Genomic DNA, 22,006 nt, shown 5'->3' on the forward strand with positions numbered 1-22,006 from the left:
TATGTACTTTTGTTCACAGAGTCTCTTAGCTGAATTATTATTTTATCAGTTTTATCTATCAGCATTTACCGATAAATTTGGTGGGGTTATCAACACTCAGCACTCCGTCAATTAAACCTCTGCTTACTATCAGTGTCCTATAGTGACTGGTGAAGTACTGCAGTGCTCCAGCAAACCCTCCAAAGTTTACTGCCCTCTTTAGTGCAAATATATATTTCATAATTCTGATAAAAGTGCTCCTCAGAAGTACAGAAATTGGAAAAAAGTAAACCAGTGGTGTTTCTAGAACGATGGTTGTTCCATTACAAAACAGGCCTGTATCACCCTTTCTTTTCCCGTGAATAGACGCTCCCTTTAGAACCATTATGACCTTTAAGATTCTTTAGTTTTTCACTTTTTTGCTTATTGGTTACTTTTTTAGTTTCAGGAGGCCTTTCTCAGCTTCCTTTACAAGCACAGTCCATGACGTCCCAGTTCACTCTGTTCCTGGGATTTGCATTTATTAACTCACAAAGCAATAGTGAGCACAAAGACCGGCTCAGTCCTTTGCCCGGGCTTGGCTGCTGCTACACTTCCTCCCTCCACTGTGTAGCCCATACTCTGGCTTCTGTTTCCTTTAGGCAGCCACCGGCACTTCACGGATGTCCTAACGGCATAACAAGTTAGGGTCAGCTGAGCTTACCTTAGCCCCTTTCAGTGAATTGCAAAGAGCAGCAGGCTGTTATGGAGCTCTGTAAAGTACAACTTACCCTGAACGTAGCATATATTTGTAGTTTGGTTGCCGTTGTGATGGCAGCTGTTGCAGGGAAACTAGAATTTGCTTCACACTACTTGCTGAGGTGTGGCTTGTGACTATGCTGCAAAGGCAATCCAAGAGGCGTAGGGTAGTGACGCAATTGAACACAGTGCAGCATTATTAACAGTAGGACTCAGGCCGGTTTGTTTAAAGCTGTCCTGGAAGCATCTGTCCATGAGCGTACATGACTGCAGTTAGACATGTTGAATTAGGTTAGTCTCTCCTACCTGTAATAGTGTAAAGGTTGGATGACAAGACAGAGCTCAGTAGCTGTGCTGTCTTTATAGTGTGGAAAGAAGAAGATACCTCTGGGGAGTAATTAAGCCCATCTGAATTAGACATCTCTTTTAGATTATACAAATAATCCCCTGCAAGCGTACTTCTGTAAAAGGAGCTGAGATGACTAGCTTAGACTTGCTAGCTCAAGTTGGGTGAGGTAAATCCTAAACACCTATTCAGTCATCTCTTTGCATCGGGTGCGACAGGAGAACAAAGCATCCACATCCATTATCAGGAGTGCATCCGCTCTGTAGCTCATACTACGTCATTGGGCACCAGAAGGCTGACCAGATTGTTTATTTCTGTTTTGATGTTCAAGATAAAATTATAAACACATTCACTATAACACTTCTTTGATAAACAGCATTACATAAACTTGTCTGCCTACTTCTTGCTTTTAAAAAGGAGACTGGAAGAACTGAAATAGGCCAGTCCTGTCTCGTGTGCTTGGAACCGCATGAACCTGACTCTGAGCTGTGCCCACTCACTGTGTGCTCATTGCTGGGGAGGAAGGGGGAGAAACCGGGGAGCGCTCCCCATCTTCTCAGGAAGGAAGGGTCCTTCCCTGTATCCCCACATGTGGAAAAAGTCTTCATGGCTTATCATGAAATCCAAGAATACATTTTGAGGATTATCTGCTGCAGTTGTCATTGTGATTGATGTATTCTGAGTCTCTGGCAATTGCTCTGCTTGGTTCAGTGTTAGATATTGGCATGTGATGTAAGAAAACAGTGCTTTCTCTAATTTTTAATAATTATTCAATCATTTAATTGAAGATTTTCTGCAGGCTTTTTTCCCTGTATGATGTACATGACATACTCGAACGAGAATAAACAGGAGACGAACTGTTTAAATTGCATTAGGGTTTGAACTCCAGCGCTCGGGGTGCGGTAGCATTAACACTCCAGCAGTGTTAAGCCTTTACACCACCTGCTTTCCCTGTTTGTGTTACACTTCTTTTCCTACCTTTGCTTCTACTGGCCTTTTGTTCTGACAGGCCCAGTGACTCATCTCTTCGGTGTGCCATCCTGCCCAGCTGACTCTCATCCTTTAAAACTCTAAGTAACTTGCCTCTTAAAGGAAAAAGAAGTATTTGGCCTCAAGAAGCAAGCCAGCCTTTTGACTTTGCATTTTATTCACAGTACGAAAGGCAGGACCAGAAGACCAGCATCAGATGTTCTAAGTTTGTGCATATGAAAAGTTGCAGGGTAGATTTTGGTCTCCTGTTGCTGTGATTTATTTTGCCAGGTGTGCAACAACTCAGCTAAGGAAACCATATGTTTCTCTGGCTTTGTACCAAGAAGTAAAACCTTCTTTTTTCCTTTTTTTGTTAAAAGCACCCAAACCACCTAAAAATTAAAACTCTAAAACTAGAATAAAAATAATTATTCAACAAGCTGTACAGGGTTGGCTTGGTATTTATTTTCTCTATGTCATATTTCTTTGATGTAAATTAAAAAGTACATGCTAAGGTTACACAGATTAATTTGCTTGGCATGGCAACATGCACTACAAAGGCCAGAGTCCAGCTCAGCTGCATTAAATAGGTAATATATTTTGTTTAAGGTTTCAATTAAAACCTGGGGTCAAAAGATAAAATGGTCCCTGTGGGATCTTGAACACTTTAATGCCAATATTAGGATTGCTTAAGGATCAGCCTCTGCTCTAGATGTCTTTTGCGTTCCTTGAAATCTGATATTGTACAGTTGATTGTATTACATTGCTTTTAAAACCACACTGGCCCACCTGCTACAGTAATTCATACTCGTGCCAGTTAAGTGGTGTGAGGTGGACCATGGAGGCTTTATTTAATACTGAGCAGTAACAAGAAAGATGCTGGGGTGGCATTGTCCAGGTTTAGATTGGCAAGATACTGTCATAAAGACAAATGTCTTGACTGAGCTTCATCTGCCCTTGCCAACTAACATCTGAATGTCTATTTTCAAATGCATTTAATACGAGGTCTTACAAACATTTTTTTAATGAGAAATGCAAGTTACAAAAGAAGCTAACATTGCAGGAGAAAATACAGTTAATGATGCACAGATTAGAGTTTAGATTTCTCCTTGCTAATCTGCTACATTGCACATGGGCAGAAAACAAATCATAAGCAAGTGGCAGCCAGGTACAGAACAGGAAAGGGGAGCCAGATTTTACATCTGGTGCAGAGGTTTGTATCATAAATACAAAGGCCTAGCATGCAGAGAGACTTTCTGCGTTGATGATTATAACATAACTATCGCTTTATTTGATTATGCTTTTGGGTGGATGTGGCTGTTTGTACAAACCTGTTAATATTGTTAAGGCTCCTATCCCATTTGCCCCTTGCTCCCATTAAATGTTTTTTTATTGAATTACTTTTAAATATTGTTTAGAACACCAAGAAACACTTTTGCTGCTATAGTTTTACAGTTCATGCTGTGCACGACTTACTTTTTAAGAGCCAAAGATGATTAAGCTGTGAAATACATACCCCACATCATAACTTATGCAGAGCATGGTACCTGCACTTGTCTGAGCTCCAGTCATCAGTCTGCTTCCTATGCATCTTTAAGCTTTACTGATATTTTCTTACTACATGTACATCACTTTTTTTTTTAAAACTAGCTTCGTTGAAAAAAAAAAGGATTTTAAAATTTTTTTTTCTTTTCTTTCAGTTGTATATTTTATTATATGTTCTAGGGAAATAAGAATGGAGTTCACCAGTGATAGGAGTAAATGACTGTGCTTCCTTCTCTCCACCTCCCTGCCCCCATCCTGCTACTTTAACTCTTCCCCCTCTGAGATTTTGCAGACTATGGTAGTTTATATCTGCTGTCCCAAAGCTGAGTATAAATCTCCGGGCTGACTACAATGTCTCCTGTTTTTTCACTTTGTTTTGTTTGAGGGATTCAAGCTGGGTACGAAGGTTATAGCAGTGGATTGCTGCTGGGGGTAGTGGATGCAATGTTAGAGACTAGGGTGGGTTTTTTGCCCCAGGTTCTCAGGTTTTCTTAGTTTTATCTCTTTGGACTATTGATCTATAATTTCATGTGACATGCTTGAGTTTTCTTAGGCAATATTCTGAAAAAGCTAAGAGTCTAAGCCTGAAATGCATTTATATTTTAAGCATATGGAGTTTTGTATGAATATAAGTATAATCATAACATTTGTAGACCAAAAATACGGTCCAATACTGAAATTGGACTACAGGGATCCCAGTTAGGCATGTTTCTAATGGAAAGTGCTTCTATTAAGAGTGTTTTAAAGAAACCTATACTGGCATAATGTCTATGTGTTACTGGCAAAAAAAAATAAATCTTTTAAATGTGTGTAAATAAAGTAAAAGGCAAGAAAAGAGTGCAGTCACTTGTTCAGTTATGAATTCTTAGTTTGCACCCTTATGATTTACTGCTGGTTGCACATCTGTTGGAAAATGAAAATGAAATTATCTATCTCAGGTGAGCTCAATGCTTCTAATTGTGTCAATATACTTCTTTCACTGGAAGTCTTTGTACAACAGGAAACAGCTGTGCAAAGTCCATGCTGTTCCACGCTGCAAGTGATTTTATTTTGCCCTTCATTTATATCTGTTTTCTACTTTAGGTATTTTCCTTGCAAAGTAGCTTAGTGGTCTAATTAAATCAGATCAAAGGCTTTGCTTTGGCTAATTGAGGCCTGTAAGAATCTGCTCAACCAAAGTAAATGTGGATTGACTCCCATCCATCAAAAGCCCTCTTAAAATACGACATATTCCTTGAAATTTTCAAGGCGATTGTTCTGGAAAAGAAAAAAAAATAACAGGATATGCTTAGTCTGTGCAGAACTTGATGCTCATTAAGTTCACATGCTTCAGCTGTTTCAGAGATGTGCATGCACTGCATATTTATCACTAAGACTGTTAATCTTTTGCAGTGTATCTATCTTAAACATCAGTATAGTATAACATCAAACTATGCTTCTAGATTTATTATGTTATTGTATGCACTGGTACCTAAGGGAAGAAAGAAGGAAGTTATATATCTAGGGAGGTACGTTTATGGTAAGAGCATCTGCAGCCTTGATTTGCACAAGGAGGCTGCACGGTTGCATTATGAAAGACATAAACTCCTTGTGGTATTGTGGTACACAGGGATGCAGAGCTTTCCATCATTTTCTAAGGCAACCTCTTTATGTTCACAGTTCAAAGAAATGATGGAAAAATGAAATTTAAATCCTGACTGAATGTATATATTTGAGATTTTCCTTTTCAAAGTGCATCTGTATCTTCAATTCTGTTTTGACTTCTGCTCTTGTCAGTGCCAAATTCTTTATTTTCTATATTAGATTTTTACCATCCAGCAATTTGGGTGGCAGATAATTAACGTATACAAGGACGACGCAAGGCAGATTTACCCTGCACTGTCTCCTTTACACAGATAATTTTTCAGTTGTCTTTTCAGCAGTATGATTTGGGGTCCTCAGAGGGGACTTATTTGAACGTATGGGTACGTGACACCTATAGAGGCACGGTGCTATTACATCCGTAGTTCCATTGTACTTGCTCATCAACAAGTCTAACATCTTCCTTGCAAGGAGTCGGCCTGTCCTTGGTATGACAATGTGCATCTGAAACAGAACAAATCTGAAATCAGCAGATGAGAGGTTAATCTAGAACCATATAACATACATTCATGTAAATGGTACCTAATTTTGCTTTTTAACAATGTGTGATATATATTAGAAAATCTTTACTACTTTTTCTTTTTTTTTGAGGATTTGTATTAAGCTCATATTCCACTTTGTTATTGAATATAAAGTTAGCCCTTCAGGGGAAATAGCTGCTAGCAAGCTGATCCTTTATTAGTATTACTATTTAATGTAAATATTTAATATTTAATATGATTGTTATTGTTCTTTAATTATACTTAATTAATTTGTCCTGGGATCATTTTAGTGGGGTGGTGGTGTTGGTTTAGTTTGGGGTTTTTTGTTGTTGTTTACTTTGAAAGATTATTTTTCAGTCCCAAGGATTGCAGGGAAATGCTTTGGAGAATGGTAGTCTTGCAACTGATCTATCTCTATGGCAAAGAAAATCCACTCGAGTACTAGGATTTTAGTTAGACTGGTGTAAGTCTAGTTAAAAGGTAGCCCATTTCTCATTCCTTTGTCATAAATATTAATAACTCTGTATACACTACGAACAATGTATACACTCTTAAATAGTGTCGCAGTTGCATATTAATATGTTTTCTTGTAATACATTAGTAAATGAGAGTTACAATTAAATAATCTATGTTCCTCCTTTTGGAATAGGCTAAGAAATGGATGCATAAATAACAGACGATATTAGCTGCACTGTAAAAATTGAAAATTTTTTGAATGACTGATTTATCTCCTTTTACTCCAGTTAGCTGTTGAATTTCTTGCCACCACTCATTGTGCAGGCAAAGCCACGCATGGCTGCATGTTGATATGGATTCGGAAACTGAAATAACTGTCAATTTATGTCTTAAAATTTCCACTGCCATGAATTTCTTTTGCTGTTGCTGTTACCTTTAATAGAAAAGTAGAATGTAAATCTCTTGAACTTTACAGCTTGGACAAGTTTCATTAATAAATTGTGTGTGCGTGTGTGATCTTCCAGATATTTTAACATGAGTTTTGAAACATTTTACAAATTAAGTAATTGTTAAAGTAAATATAGAAACCTGCTCACATGTGCCACTGGTTTGCATATTTTCTGCCAATGGACACTCTTATTTTCCTAACGACTAAATCATTCTTGTTGCAAATTTATAAAAATCCACAATCATAAATGACAAATGTTGTTTTTCTTATTTTAATCTCAGACACACAAATGCATCCTGAATGACAGATACTTGTTTCCTCTGTCATTTTGTTGGAAAACTATCTTAAGCTGGAATAGCTTTTATTAAAATTGCAGTAGTCTAACACACAAAATCACCTGATTGAATTAACGCTTCAGTTAACAGTTGTTTGATTTTATTTGGGTCTTTGAGTATGGTGATGGCAGAGCCTTTGTCAATTTTCAACTTGCTTTGGGTTCTTTTTAGGTAGAAATGTCACTGTAAATAATTTAGAAGATTAAATTAATAACAGACCCCCTAACAGTACTTCCTTCTGTAGTAATGACATGTTCTAATTGCTTGTAATACAGCAATGCTGACTCCTCAGGAAAAAAAAAAAGGTTCAGCTATAGAGAATTTCGTGTAAAGTCTTCAGGGGAATAAAAGTCATTTCTCTGCAGTTTGACATTTAGATTGACATATTGTAGCTTCGTTTCTAGATGTGCCACTCAGAAATACCCTCGAAGTTTTAGGAGGTTAGCTTGTAAAGTAGTTGAGCTCTTAAAACCTATTAAAAATTGAATTTGCCGGTACTCCGAAGATGTTAATCTCTTCTTATATCAGAATCCATCATGGAAAATAGATGAGAACCTTAGATCTTTTTGAAATTTGGCAGTGCATTCAGCATATACTACCAGCAGATAATAACTCCATCTCTTATGGCTGCTTACATTACTTTTTAAAGGATCTTCTTGTTAATTGCTTGAAACTTTGCCAAGCTGTAGCAGGTTGGGCTGGAATTTTCCACTTAAAGAAAAGGGCAATATGGATTCCTCATTTCCTGTATGCTAAATGAAGCAGGGGCCTGTGGGAAAAATAGTATGCAATCAAATAATTAAACATTCTACCAGAAAGCGTACAGCTAGGGAGGGGAGTTGAGGGGAGCATATAGCTTGACTTCTGGCTTCTTCCATCCTTTCAACACTTGACTTCATGACTTTGTTTTGTGCATAGCAAGGTATAATGTTACGTCACTTATTTGTGAGTGCTGACATGGTGAAAAAAACGCATGTGACATTGATATCCCTGAATTTAATCATGGGGTTTGGAGGGTGTTTGTGTTCTTTTGGAGTTTCTTTTCTGTTTGGATTTTTTTTTTTCAATTTGGCTTGGTTTTTTTGAGAATTGTTCTTTTACTTTGGCCCTAACCAGCAGTAGAATGCCTTGAGTACTTCTGGGACTGAAACATCATCTAATTCTGTGTATGTAATCAGATATCCAAGACCACTGCATGAGTACAGAATGCTCTGTAGATCCTCGAATTAGAAATCCTGGACTGCTAGATTTACAGGCTTGCACCCCTTTTTGGAAAAACTCTATTTGCTCATAAAAATTATGTTGGCTTCCCTTAGCCTTGGCTCAGCATGACTTCTGACTCTACATCACGCTTATTTTATCTGTAGGCTGTGGTTTGGTCATTTGCATGCACTACACCCTAACTCCTGAAACTCAAACTTATGTGCTGCATTTTGCCTGGGATCCCTATCTTCTGGTGACAAAGATAGCAAAAAAAAAAAAAAATCCAATTTTCTTTTATCAAGAAAATCCTTCATAGCACCTGTAAATACTCAAGATGAAGTAGCTCCCGTGGTAAGAGTTCCTTGTGTTTTACTTCTTTAAGCGTGTAGGTGGTACCTTTTTCTCTGAGTTTTGGGGGTGTAATAGCTGGCCTCAAGCTTGAACAGAGAACACTGGTCCTTCTCTCTCTCTCTCTGATGCTTTCACAGCTGTTCATTCCCATGTAACGCAGAACTGGGGACACTGGCTCACCTGGAGACAACCTTAGCCATCCTCTACTTGGGTCAGCCGTAGTCCTCTCTTCATCCTCCAGTGGCGGCACTGGATAAACTGTGACTTCATAAGTTTGCGAAGATACTTAGCCACTTATTTGGAATGAATCAGGTGGTGAGATGGTGAAATCCTGACTCTCCTGTAGGCATATTCAGTCTGTCATTGGCTTGGGCAGGGACACATTTACATCTAGGTTCTTGAAGTATTATGGTTAAAGGGAAGGACATTCTGTATTCTACCTGCCACTCCATGATGTGCAATGTAGACTGATGGAAAAGTAACTTCTTTATAATAGATGTGGTAAAATTTCTGTCATTTTGGAACTTTTGACTCAAACTTAACAGCTGGAGTTCTCTCTTGAAATTCTATGCCAACAAGACTTTAATCTCAACCATGCTCTGTCAGGCCTAATAAGGCTTAAGCTCCTCACTCAAGTGTGTATAAGGCTATTTTGCTTTTTCATTGAATATGTTCAAAGCACTTCACCCTTTTCAAGATCTCTGCCCATTTAATAAACAGCAAATTATAAATGAGATCATAAATTATGGACACCTTGAGAAATTTTGGACATTCTCACTAACATTTGTTTCACCCTGTAGGAGAAGCCTATATGAGAATGAGCCGGTTGCCAGAAGCGGAGCGCTGGTACGTGGAGTCATTGAGATCCAAGAGCGACCACATCCCAGCCCATCTCACCTACGGAAAACTGCTGGCTCTGACGGTGAGTTAATCAGCAGCTCATGGGAGCTGGTCCCAGACCCTTCAAGTAGGTAAGGTAAAGGGACGGGAAGATTTTTGCCTGAAAATTGCTCTGTTTGTCCTGTTATTTCATGTCTTCTAATTAAGGATTTTGACAGCACTGGTTTTTTGTGAAACATTGCATCCATTCCTGAAATACTGCCACCTCTGTGCTGGAAGAAAACAGCTATAATAGGTAGGAACTTTGTAACAGATAGTGAGGAGTTCTCTGATTGAAAAAGCCTTTAAGTAGTTTAGATCACAAGTAATGATATTAATACAAAAAGATATTCAGTTTTTGACCCAGGGTGATTTTAGCAGCCTGTGGCAGAGCTAAGTGTGTCACCTGTACTTTGTGAATTACATCTCATGCTTTGAATTTACACTTCTTTAGGAGTATCGCTTTGAGCATGTGAGAAGAGCTGCTCAACTACTAAGACCTGGTTCTAAAGAAATCAGAAGAGTTTGACTTTTTAATTTCTTCAGAATTTACTTTGCTTTTCGAGTGTAGATGAGCCTGTAGCTCCAGCTAAACTAGCCCCATGATAGTTACAGTGGAGTTCTAGTCTCTCCTTGGTTTTCACACATTTTGAAGATGAAGATGGATTTCTGTTTTATTCACTGAAATAATTCTGCTTTAAAACTGCCATTCACTTGTTTTCCATTTCTCATTCCTGTTTTTCTGACCATATCCTCTTTCCTGTCTGTCTCTTCCACATTTGCTTTCATTGTTCACCCCAGTGGTTTCATATTTCCTTTCTATGCTCTACTGATATGGCTTTGTATGGCTCTTCAATCCTTGTGCCTCAGTCTGAATATCTTCCTCAGCTTTTCACCTAGCTATAAGCTTTTACTCTGACCTTATGCCCCGTCCCATCTTCAAGGAAAAAATGTCCTTGGACACAGGGTAGAGGTCCAGTGAAGAAAAATAGCTCATAATTAATTTCAGCAGATCCATCGTGCTAAAAGTACTTGTATTTGGCAAAGAGGGAGAAATTAGAAGTTCTCTATCTGGGTAACAAGTGACAACATAACTAGAAAGAATTAAAAATTGTTCAGTGTTATCATGTAATGTCAAATACAGAATTCGATTAAAAACTACCTGGATAGGAATGTTTAGCTTGTAATGGAAGTCAGGATGGTAGTGTTATCTCCCCACTGCCTGCCAGTTCCAGACCCTGTAAAGCATTTTTTTGCTATAATTTTCGGTTACAATTAAAATTTCTTGGATATTGACAAATACATGCACTCACTGATTACTTTCCTCTGGAATAGAGCTTCAGGTAGGTGATACAGCAAAATCTCCTAATTTACCTTGTTTTTCTGGCAGATATCTTTATATCTTGCACCTAAGAATAATAGGAGAAAGTCAACATTATTGGTTTCTTCTTAGCAGATCTTTGACACAAAAAGTCTAATTTATTAGAATTGCTGAGGGGAAAGGAAGAGTTTTCTCAATTAAAATCCAAATATCTTTTTTTTCCTTTTCTTTTTTTTCTTGTTTTCTATTCCACACACACACACACCCCTACCCCAGTACTCCTCTGGTTAATTTTGCACATTTTCTGAACTGCTGAGTATATGAAATATGAGGTCTTGAAGGTCTCACAGTTTTCTTCAAAATAGCAAAATCCCCAAATCCCATAGCTGTGCACAAACATTGTGAGCCACTAAAAAGAAATGTTTAATTTTCTCCCCTCATTATGAAAGTTCAGGTATAGGATTAAACATTAGTGGCATTCCTCAACTTTGGGAAAGAAGTGATGAAAAATGTATGCGAATCCTTATGGTACAATTGAACTGTTTATTTTTCTCCAGGGATATAAATGCAAGATACATGTGAGGTGGATTGTTCCTTGAGGATATGAACTATGTTTGTGGAAGAAAGTGTCTCATTAGCAAAAAGGACAGGAGCTGTATACAACTTTGAACACTGAATACTGCATGGTGATAGGCAATAAAATGCCTATCCTTTCCCAACGCACATATGCTTACCTACACTTGCCATAATTGCTGTCTATTCTCATCACGTTTGTTTGTTATCATCTCTTGACATTTTTTTTTCATTACTGTTGCTTCTTCTCATATTCATGGCAATATGTACAGATAGGGTTCATGTTCATAAACTGAAAAGATGGTACTGATGTCCTGTAGGCTTGTAGTGACATAGGACTTCATAAACGCATAACAAGGCACCATGTTGATGACAAAGTAATTAGAGATGGCAGAAAAATTTTCAGATGGTTATTTCATTCATGCAAAAAAAAAAAGTTAATTTATATTTGATCTATTGAAATTTGTAATTTATTTAATTTAATTCTTTCAGCTACAAAGTCTGAAAATATATTCAACAGGAAAATGGATGATGAAGAGATTTGGCAGTAGAATATGGATTTTTGTCTCCATGTTGGTCACTTATCCTTAATCAGTTTTGCAGCCTACCATCTGCTCAGTGATTCACATCAAATTTTGTGTAGTTTCTAGTATACTTAACTGTACTAGTATTAGTTCCCGTCTCAAATATATGATTGTTGTAACTGACATGCTTCCTGGAAGTCTGCATAGACTTCCTTGGGATTCAGTAGCATTAGAGCTACTCCCTTTGGCATAGTTGTTTCAGCTCATACCTAACTTGAGGTACCACTGTGGTTTATTCTTCTGTTAAACTTTGCTACCTAGGCTCATGGTCATTTTCTCACAGCCTATATATTTAGGAGCGAGAAAAGAAACTTTAGTTAGTTTTCAGATGTTAGAGGAAAGTCGTTTTAGAGGCTTCTTCCCCCTCATCTGTTGGAAGCAAACCTTCAAACTTTTTGCAATCCTGTTTCCGAATATACATGCTGAGACAAAACTATCGATAACATTTCTCTGTGTCTCTTTTCCAGGAGACAAATGTGAGATGATTGGTGAAGTGAAAGGTAGAAGTGGGTGCTAATGTAGATAGAAAATTTTTCTCTGTCAGTGAAATTGGGGGTTCAGAGAGGAGAGGAGGAAGGTTTCAGACAAGTTCCTAAGTTCCAGCCAAAGGCAATTCTAGCATAAAAACCCATAGCAGTAAAGTCAAACCTATAAGGTTCACAAATTCAGCTATGTTTTACTTCCTGACTTAAAGTCCAATGAAGTGGCTTAATTTTAACCCCAGCTTTTCTGCCTCCTCAAGTCTGTTGACAGTGTTAATGCTTTACTAAAAGAAGCACGACATGATTCATTTATTCCCTTAGTGCCAGACTGGATACCTGGACCGCCTTCTTGCACCTTCTGTGTTCTTTGCCTTCCCATAAGGAACTGTGAGGGCAACACCTATGCCCAGTGTGTAGACTAGAGATTTACAAAATTGCTTGCTCATTACAATAGGCTATCGTTTCCCAACTTTCAGTGAAAGCTTTTCAAAATTTCATAAACAGGGACATAGAAATAAATAAGTGTTCTTGAATGTAAGCTGTATGTTTTGTTCATGTCTGGCCTTGGTTCCGTCAAACACAGAGTAGGAACTCTGCACATTTTCTAAATCCACAGTGACCTGTGCCTGTCTCCTTTTTCTTTTTCTTTTTCTTTTTCTTTTTCATTTTGAGGTCTACAGCACACTTAAAATAAAGGCACCATATACTAGATGAGTTTATTAGCTGAGCAATGACAATTATGTTTAGGGTTTTGTTTGTTTGTTTGTTTGTTTTTTAATTATTATTATTTCCAACTTGAAAAATAACCTGCATGAGCAACCTAGCCTAAATAAAATAACTCCATTTTGAGCAGAGGATTGGACAGGATGATATCTCAAGGTCTCTTCCAACATGAATCATTCTATGATTCTATCTACCTTTCTTTGTTTTCATGCTGAAGCTAGTTCCAGTTTACTAAAATGCAGTGTTTTGAATCAAAGTTGAGGTATAAACATGTATTTAATATTAACAGCTATTATCCTCTCTTACTAAAAATAGATTTCAGAGGGGGATTATCTTCTACCAGAAAGGGCTACCTTTTGCAAGGTCATGAGTGGCATGTTAAACTGTAAAGAAAGTACATCACAGTTCTTATACTGTGATAAACTTAAAATTATTATAATCATGCTGTAAATGACAGATACTAATTCATGTCATCATCTCAGGTTGATTTTACCAGTTTCCCATTTGACATAGCTAATGTCACTACTGTTCCAAAGGGCATTTAAATTTTAAACTTGCATTTTGTGAGAGACAAAAGGAACAATAGTAAGCAAAACCATAATCTATGCTATTTAATTTTACTTGTGCTAATTCTTTTGGGTTTGTATATGCTGAATATAAGACATACAATTTGTAAACTATTTCATTCATAAGTTTCCATATATTCCAGAAAAAGTCTTCAAAAGACAACACAATGTTTTGTTATTTCTGTGCCACATTCTCTTCTGAGATGAAAATCACTAACAATTTTTGAGGATGTTAATAAGGAGTTTCTTTACTTCTAGAAACATTTTAACGAACAGTTAAAAATGTATTGAAGAACAGGAGAATTCCTGAGAAAGGATTTTATTTTTTCTGAGTTTAGAAGTATGTGAAAATTGAGAGTATAGAGTGTTACAAGCCCAGTTGCTGACAGGTGATTAGACAAACCTGAAGAAATAATATTTTCTTCTCCAAAGCCTACACAAATTTTTGCATCTGTGTATCTGGGAAAATGGAAAGATGCAAAACCAATGCAACTCAATAAAGTAAAAAGTGAAATAAAAATCCAAATAAAACAAGCTTCCCTTGCCTATCCTGAAAACCTGCTGGTGACAAACTTTTATCCATCAATAATAATTCTAAATACTAAACATGGCATTTCTGCACAAAATTATTCTCAGTAAAGTTTACTTCTTGAATAACTTTAAAGATGCATTTGTAAAACTTAGAATAAGCTGTTCAGCTTGTAATAACTGTAATTTACATTGACATAAACCAAGCCTAACAAACAAAAACCAAAACAAAACTAGCTGTTAATTTATCATTGATTCTTGAAATACATAAGTGATACGGTTCTAATTTGCATGCAGTAAAACCTTTTGAGTAAAAAATTGCTAACTAATACTAAAAAAATTCTCTGTTTTTATTTTAATGCAAATATTTGTCTCGAGGCTTGTTAGCTCTTTTGGGATACAAGAAATGCCAGGTGGACATGGGCATGCTGCTATATATGCAGAAAAAAAAAGACCAACTTAAGAGCTCCAAAGGAATACCCAGTGAATTTATAGTATTCTTATCTAATATCATAAGTCACAGGTATTTCATAACCTCTTGTGCTGGTTTTGGCTGGGATAGAGTTAATTTTCTCCATAGTAGCTAGCAAGGGGCTGTGTTTTGGATTTGTGCTGAAAACAGTGTTGCTAATACAGAGATGTTTTTGTTACTGCTGAGCAGTGCTTACACAGCGCCAAGGCCTTTTCTGCTTCTCACCCCCCCCCACCAGCGAGTAGCTGGGGGTGCACAAGGAGTTGGGAGGGGACACAGTGGCATTTGCTTCATCTATAAAACTGTATTTATCTCAACCCACAAGTTTTACCTTTTTTTTTTTTTTCCTATTCTCTCCCCCATCCCACTGGGGAGGGGGAGTGAGCGAGCGGCTGTGTGGTGCTTAGTTGCCGGTTGGGGTTAAACCACGACGCTCTTATATTGGATAATGTTATATGTTCATATCTAAAAATTACAGCTCACTAGGCTACAATTTTCCTGAAAATATATTAGAACAGCATAATTTGGTGGTTGAAAAGCACGATTAGTAGCTCAGCTAGTAGAATAATTGGAAAATATCCAGTTGTCTGGGGCTTAAGTTTGTGCTTTTCTTTCTTCTATTATTTCTTTTTCAGAAAGAACATGTAGCTGTTTAGGACCACAGTGCTTTAACATTATGCATTTCCAAGTACTGTTCATATCTTTAGCTTGCTAAGCTGCATAAATTACTGGAGAAATTTATTTGTCGATGGGCCATGCTAGTTGACCTAGCCAGTCTACTGGTGGCACAGGACTTTGGTACCACAACATCTGAGCCTCATCCTTGCTTAGGTAATTTGTTTCTGTATCACAAAGAAAAGAATAATTTTTGTAAAAGGCTTTAAAATTGCAAGGCTCTCAGCACTAAGATAAAAATGAGTCTGTCAAAAATGACAGTGCCAGGTGAGGCCTTGAGCATGTGCTCTAATTCATTTTCCCTTTTATGAGCAGACCTTCTAGAAGAAAAAAGGTTGGCTATCATGCTATAAAAAATCATTTTACAAGTAAGGCTTTTAAAATTTTTTTCTCCTCTCATTTTGGTCTTCTTAAAGAGAAGACTAAGAAACTCTCCTTCCTAATCGCTGGCCTCTGCCGTCAGGCAGTGGATGGTTGTTAGAGTAGCATGCTAGTCTGAGAAGCTTTATTTCAATTATAAATAAATCTGGTTTGAAGTTTTGTTTTATCTGTTTTGAGTGAACTTGAGCCCACAAACCACCCCACATAGCTTGCAGTAGTGCCTATAATTGCTAAAGTACTTAGGGACAGCCCCATATTGTAACATTTAGTGTTTTGCATCTAGGAATTACAGGCTTTGCTATATTTCTTTGGAAAAAATTGCACAATGTTTTCTTGCATTTTACATGGCACCACACAGTGCTGTTAATCTCCTATTTTTTACTGGCTTGGAAAATCACCCAAATTGCTGTAAGAAAAATTTACTTTGCCTTGTAAAATTTCCGTGTTACAGCTCCAAACCATATTAAATTCGGTAATAATCACCCTAGAAGATTCCCTAAAATCTAAAATATTTTACTGTAAAATGTTTTCTTGAAAGGGGGATGGGGAGAAAGCAGACATAGACATGATAGACATTGGCAGTGTTTTGGATTAAAATAAAAGAAACAGGATTGTGGCATTCAGTTCTCAACACTGAAGTTAAATACTTTTTTTGAGTTTCAAAATACTCCCTCCTCAGTGGGTGGCCATATTTTTGCCTGCAGTTGTTTGTTGCCTATGTTCCTGACAAACAGAAGGCCAGAGAGATGTCCTGCCATTTTTGGTTAGTTGTGAAATTACTCGGAGTGCCACTATCAAATATGCTACTGTATTCAGTAATTGGTGTAGTCTTTGAAAGTCATCTCAAAATAAATATAAGTAAATGACAACATAGAAATCCATAGAAGGTAGTAAGAACAGAAAGAAACGGTACAGCAGGGGAAAAGGGGAACATAGTGCACTACTGAATAGACAAATTCACTATCTAGTATATCTGTAATTACTTGCTGCTGATGGTCCAGCACAGAAAGGAAATTTGCATTTTTGTGGGACAACTGTCATATTGTAATTTTTTATGTCACTGATTGATTGCTACTCTTTTTCTGTCTCTCTAGATTTACACTAATTGGAAGAAAGCAGGGATGAGGTAGAACAGTCATGATGTCAAAAGAATCATGACTGTTAGGACATAGCGATTGAAATGCTGTATGTTAAATTTAGGTGTGATTTTATAGAACAGTTTATCCCTTTTAGTAATCGATTCCTTTAAAACAATCAAAAATATTTTTAGTAATACTTCTTTTGGGACTGATAAATAAATGTTTACGCATACAGAAATCTTCAATTTATGACAATACTTTTTCTGAATGGGTCAATTTAATTAGAGCAGCAAAGCTGTTAGATATTTCATTTTGGGAGGCTAAATCCCCTTGGCTGTTAGAACTGCTTCTAGGAATAATTTTTTAATGAAAATTGGATATTTCAGTTAAACTGCCATCATAACAAGATATAAATGACATTGAATCCTTGAGAAGGCTCACCCTAAGAAATCAAGTTAAGCCAAGCAACAGCCACTGCTATTTTTCTGTCATGTATTCAGTTTGTCTTTGGAGTCTGACACAGACACTACAATTTTTCTTGCCTCTTGAAATCCTTTGAGGGTTAAAAGTAATCCAAGCACAAGGTTTGGATTTAGTTCTAAAATTTGCAAAATGTCAGAAGTTGTTTTCATTTTTGTTTCCAGTTTACAAGCAATTTGCTTGTGGGGGAGGGGAGGAGTGGGTTTTCCTCTTCAATGTGGACAGTCATGTTTGTTGACTTCAGAACCACGAACCCTATTTTTTTTATGGTTTGGTTATCTGATGTATCTGGAGCATTAACACTTCCAGGCTGAGTGTCAGGATTTCCTAACTACAGAAATTTCAATAGATGACATCTATCAAGCTTGTATTTCTGCTGAAGTTGGCCACGTGCCATAAGTATTGCATCCATAGATAAACTTTTCAGTCCCCTCAAGACATATGTTTGGCTGCGTGCCAAATGTAACAGAATTAATTGTAAACCGGAGTATTTTCATTTATATATAACATATCCGTCTAACTAGTTGGTAAATGACTCTGGAACAGATATTTAGGCACATAACCCCTCACTAACCTCCTTTAGGGATCTCATCTTCTGTATCTTGTTTCTAACTTCCTGTAGACAGGAAAAGGGGAGCCTTAAACTTCTTGCTTTACTCAAAATAAATGTAAAGCTTGTTATAGAAAACATCACTGACACAGGATGAACTGCTTTCATGAAAGAAAGACATCTTTTGGTTTTGCTACAAGGTTGAATATAGTCACCTGTAATTACTCTGTGTGTAGTAATTTTGTCAGTAATCATAGAAAAATGCATGATATAGGCCAAATTTAGCTAAGAAGAAATTCATAGGTCTCAGTGAAAACAGCATGTGGAGATAGTGAATTTATATTCTACTGACTGGCCAGTGAAATGTGAGTAGATATTAATACACTGCTTTATCAGAAAATATAAAGTGTGGCTTAAGATTGAATGGAAAAGAAAGTGCCTAACATGGAAATTTACTTAACATTTCATTACATATTCTTGATATAAAATAATCTACAGCTTAATGACTGAGGTGAACATTTGAATATGGGTCCAGACAGTAAATAAATCAAAAGGTGTGGAATGAAATCTGTTCTTTAAAAGTTTACTTAAGACTGTACACAATCTTTCTTGGTTTTAACGGTGACATAACAATGTAAATTCCTTTTGGACTTCAAGTTGCCCAGAAAGAGAGTCTAAAAAATGTGTATATATTTTTAAAAAGCGCAAACAGAACAACCAAAAATAAAAACTTCAAGGGAGAAAAAATTCCTATCCCTATATTTCTTTCCTATATCATTTTGAATGCTTTAATAAAACAAGAATGCTTTTTGTGATATGAGACCCATAAAACAAGAAAATGGATGTCAAATAGCTCTAATATATTATTGCTTAATCAGATACATACTGCTTTACTTGAAGAAAATATCACCTTAATAGGCTCTGAATCATGCCCGAAGCCAGTAAAGTTATGAGCTGTGCTTTAGATTCCTAAATCTATATATAAGCAGTGGTGTCACATTCAAAAATGCTTAAGCTTCAGTGGATTCCCACCAAAGTCAATGAGCAATGCTTAAATCTCAGCGCTCTGGTTATCATGCCATTAATTATCCCCCCAGATGTAGACTAAAGAACCCAGTTTATGTTATTGCTCTCAAAAATAACCTTGGCTCATAGAAAAATTACAGACTTCAGCAGAATCTCAGTCAGGCTAGTAGATGGATTTTTAGTCAACAAAAGTCCACCTGTGGTTGAAGGAGGACTATATATTTAGATGGAAGCAAACCACTTCAGGTGCAAATAGAGAATTAAACTAAAACAAGACATTGCATTTTATTGATCCTACCAAGGCTAATTTCTAAAAGTAATTTACTGAATTTCATGAGCAGTATGCATGTGAGGACCCTGGTCCAGTGGAATGACTGGGAAGGAAAGCATCAGTCATGACCTCAGGGCCAAGGATATGTGAATGTGTCACATTGGACAATAACGGGAAAGTTGCCTCACATTTACTAAGAGGTAAAGATTAGTATATGATGAATTATGGTGGATTAGCAGATACAGATATATACCCTAATTTCCTCCAAAATAATCCAATTCTTGCTCCAATACACTGAGATTAATGTATTATACCAAAGAGAAATAATCTCTTGTTCTTAAAGTGGTTAGAGAGCCAAAACTTGAGAGGATCTGTACTAGTAACAGTATTGTTTCTTACCATGGTCATCTAAGGATATGAGAGAGGAAAACTTTGAAAAGATAGCTTTTACAAGCTCACTGATATTAGTTGGGTAAAGAAGGACTTTCCGTGACTGTAAACTCCTCCCTCCACAACTATCTTTTTTTCTAATGAAATATATAGTACTTTGCATTACAAATCACTTCTCATTACAAATCTTGCCTCATGTGTGTGTTTTTCTGGGCCAGATGTTAACCTTTAGAAGTCATTGTTTCTCTGCCATGTTCAGTTGTTTTTATTTTATTATGATAAAAATGAAACGAAGAGGCAAGATTTATCTCTTTGCTGCACAGGAAGTATAGAGACAGATAAATTTTGGACCTTTGATGTGAATAATGCAAGTCCCATGTATTTCAGTGGGACTAGCATTTCACATACAAATTATGGTGCAAGATACACTGTAATTCAGAATGAAGAAGAGTTGTAGAAATCATAGAATCAGAGAATTCTTTTGGTTGGAAAAGACCTTTAAGATCATGAAGCCCAACCATTAACTTAGCATTGCCAAGTCCACCCCTAAACCATGTCCCTAAGTGCCACATCTACGCATCTTTTAAATACCTCCAGGGACAGTGACTCAACCACTTCCCTGGGCAGCCTGTTCCAATGCTAGATAACTCTTTCCATGAAGAAATTTTTCCCAATAGCCAATCTAAACTTCTCCTGGCACAGCTTGAGGCCATTTCCTTGTCCTATCACTTGTTACTTGGGAAAAGAGACCAATAGCCACCTTGGTACAACCTTCTTTCAGGTAGTCGTGAAGAGCGACAAGGTCTCCCCTCAGCCTCCTTTTCTCCAGGCTAAACAACCCCAGTTCCCTTAGCTACTCCTCGTAAGACTTGTGCTCTAGACCCTTCACCAGCTTCCTTGCTCTTCTCTGGACACGCTCCAGCACCTCAATGTCCTTCTTGTAGTGAGGGGCCCAAAACTGAACACAGCACTTGAGGTGTGGCCTCACATGTGCCAAGTACAGGGGGACGATCACTTCCCTACAGTGCTGGCCACACTGTTTCTGATACAAGCCAGGATGCTGTTGGCGTTCTGGCCACCTGAGCACACTGCTGGCTCATGTTCAGCTGGTGTCAAGCAACACCCCCAGGTCCTTTTCTGCCAGGCAGCTTTCCAGTCACTCATCCCCAAGCCTGTAGCACTGCCTGGGGTTGTTGTGACCCAAGTGCAGGACCTGGCACTGAGTTTTGAACCTCATACAATTGGCCTCGGCCCAGTGATCCAGCCTGTCCAGATCCCTCTGTACAGCCTTCCTACCCTCAAGCAGATCAACACTCCCACCCAACTTGGTGTCATCTACAAACTTACTGAGGGTGCACTTGATCCCCTCAAAATAACAGCAAAATGAGGGGAATAGAAGAATCCATCCATTTAGATACTTAAAGTAATATTAAACATACATATTAAAGTAATTTCTTAAGTCTTTATATTTAGAGGAGGGATAGGGAGCTTGCATATGTCAGTGACCTCATTGTAAGATACAACTCTAGCTCCTGTTTCTTTAGTCCAGCTAACTAAAAACTTCAAGACTTAATCACTAATTTGCTCAGTTATACACCATTTAAATTGGTTTGCCTGTCCCATGAAAACTTTTGTTAAGGCAAGAGGAACTGGTTATGAAACAGATATAGAGGTCTGCAATAACTTAAACATGAAACGAAGCCACAAGTTCAGTTCAGACATTTTACTGTCCTTGCATAGTCTCTCTGTGACTTTAAAATGTCCTGGAGAGGAAGAAGGAAATGTGTAAAATAATTTTTTCTGTATTCAGTGTCACAGTTTAATCAATCTTCCATAAAGAAATCTTTTCATAATTCAATTCATTTTATTAAAAATGTGAATGCTTGCCAGAAAAACCTGAGCAGATGTAGGGAATGACAGTCAACTACACTTGTGACACAAATTGAGTTCCTTATGCAATCACATTATTACCAGTTAAAGCTGGTAAAACTATATTGAAGAGTGAAGTCTCTCCTCTACTGGTTAAATCCTTGCACACTTTGATGAATGATGAATATTTACAAAATATAAAGTTGGTTTAAATTGCAGAGACCACCTAATTTGTTGAACTACCTTACTGGTTGCCACTGTGTCATCATAGTTTCCACAAGAGGGTTATTCAGAGCTGCTCAGCTGTATTAATCTTTTCCAATTTTACTAGCATCTCAGGGTCCTTGGGCCTCCAGCAGCCTGAAGTACAACAGCTGCCTCAACATGAATTTGGCACAGTTTGCCAGCAGAGTGAGGAAAAACTTGGGGTGGATATAAAAAAGGTAGTTTTTCCTCAGTTTTTTTATATTTTAAGGATAAATACAGGGTTTTCTACTAATGCATCAACTGCCTTCAGCTAGCTCTCTTTTGTTTGTTGTGGTGTTCATAACAGTCTTTTGTAGGAAAGTCCAGGTAAGCAATATATCTGAACATATTTGCAAGGTTGGATCCATTGTCCTGTTCTCTAGGGAAGAAACAACCAACCAACCAAAAACCACTTTGC

The 22,006-nt window shown here is 37.3% G+C and overlaps 1 protein-coding gene across 2 annotated transcripts in view; it reads left to right on the plus strand.

Annotated features, from left to right (window-relative positions):
• Positions 1–22,006, plus strand: part of TMTC2 (transmembrane O-mannosyltransferase targeting cadherins 2) — a 262,796-nt gene that overhangs the window by 190,465 nt on the left and 50,325 nt on the right. For both annotated transcript variants that reach the window (XM_054813137.1, XM_054813138.1), the window contains exon 8: positions 9,294–9,415. In XM_054813137.1, the coding sequence (XP_054669112.1) occupies positions 9,294–9,415 (122 nt within the window). The remainder of the gene's footprint in view (positions 1–9,293; positions 9,416–22,006) is intronic.

This window comes from Grus americana, chromosome 1 (assembly GCF_028858705.1).
Source record: "Grus americana isolate bGruAme1 chromosome 1, bGruAme1.mat, whole genome shotgun sequence".
In the NCBI taxonomy this organism is placed as follows: Eukaryota; Metazoa; Chordata; class Aves; order Gruiformes; family Gruidae; genus Grus; species Grus americana.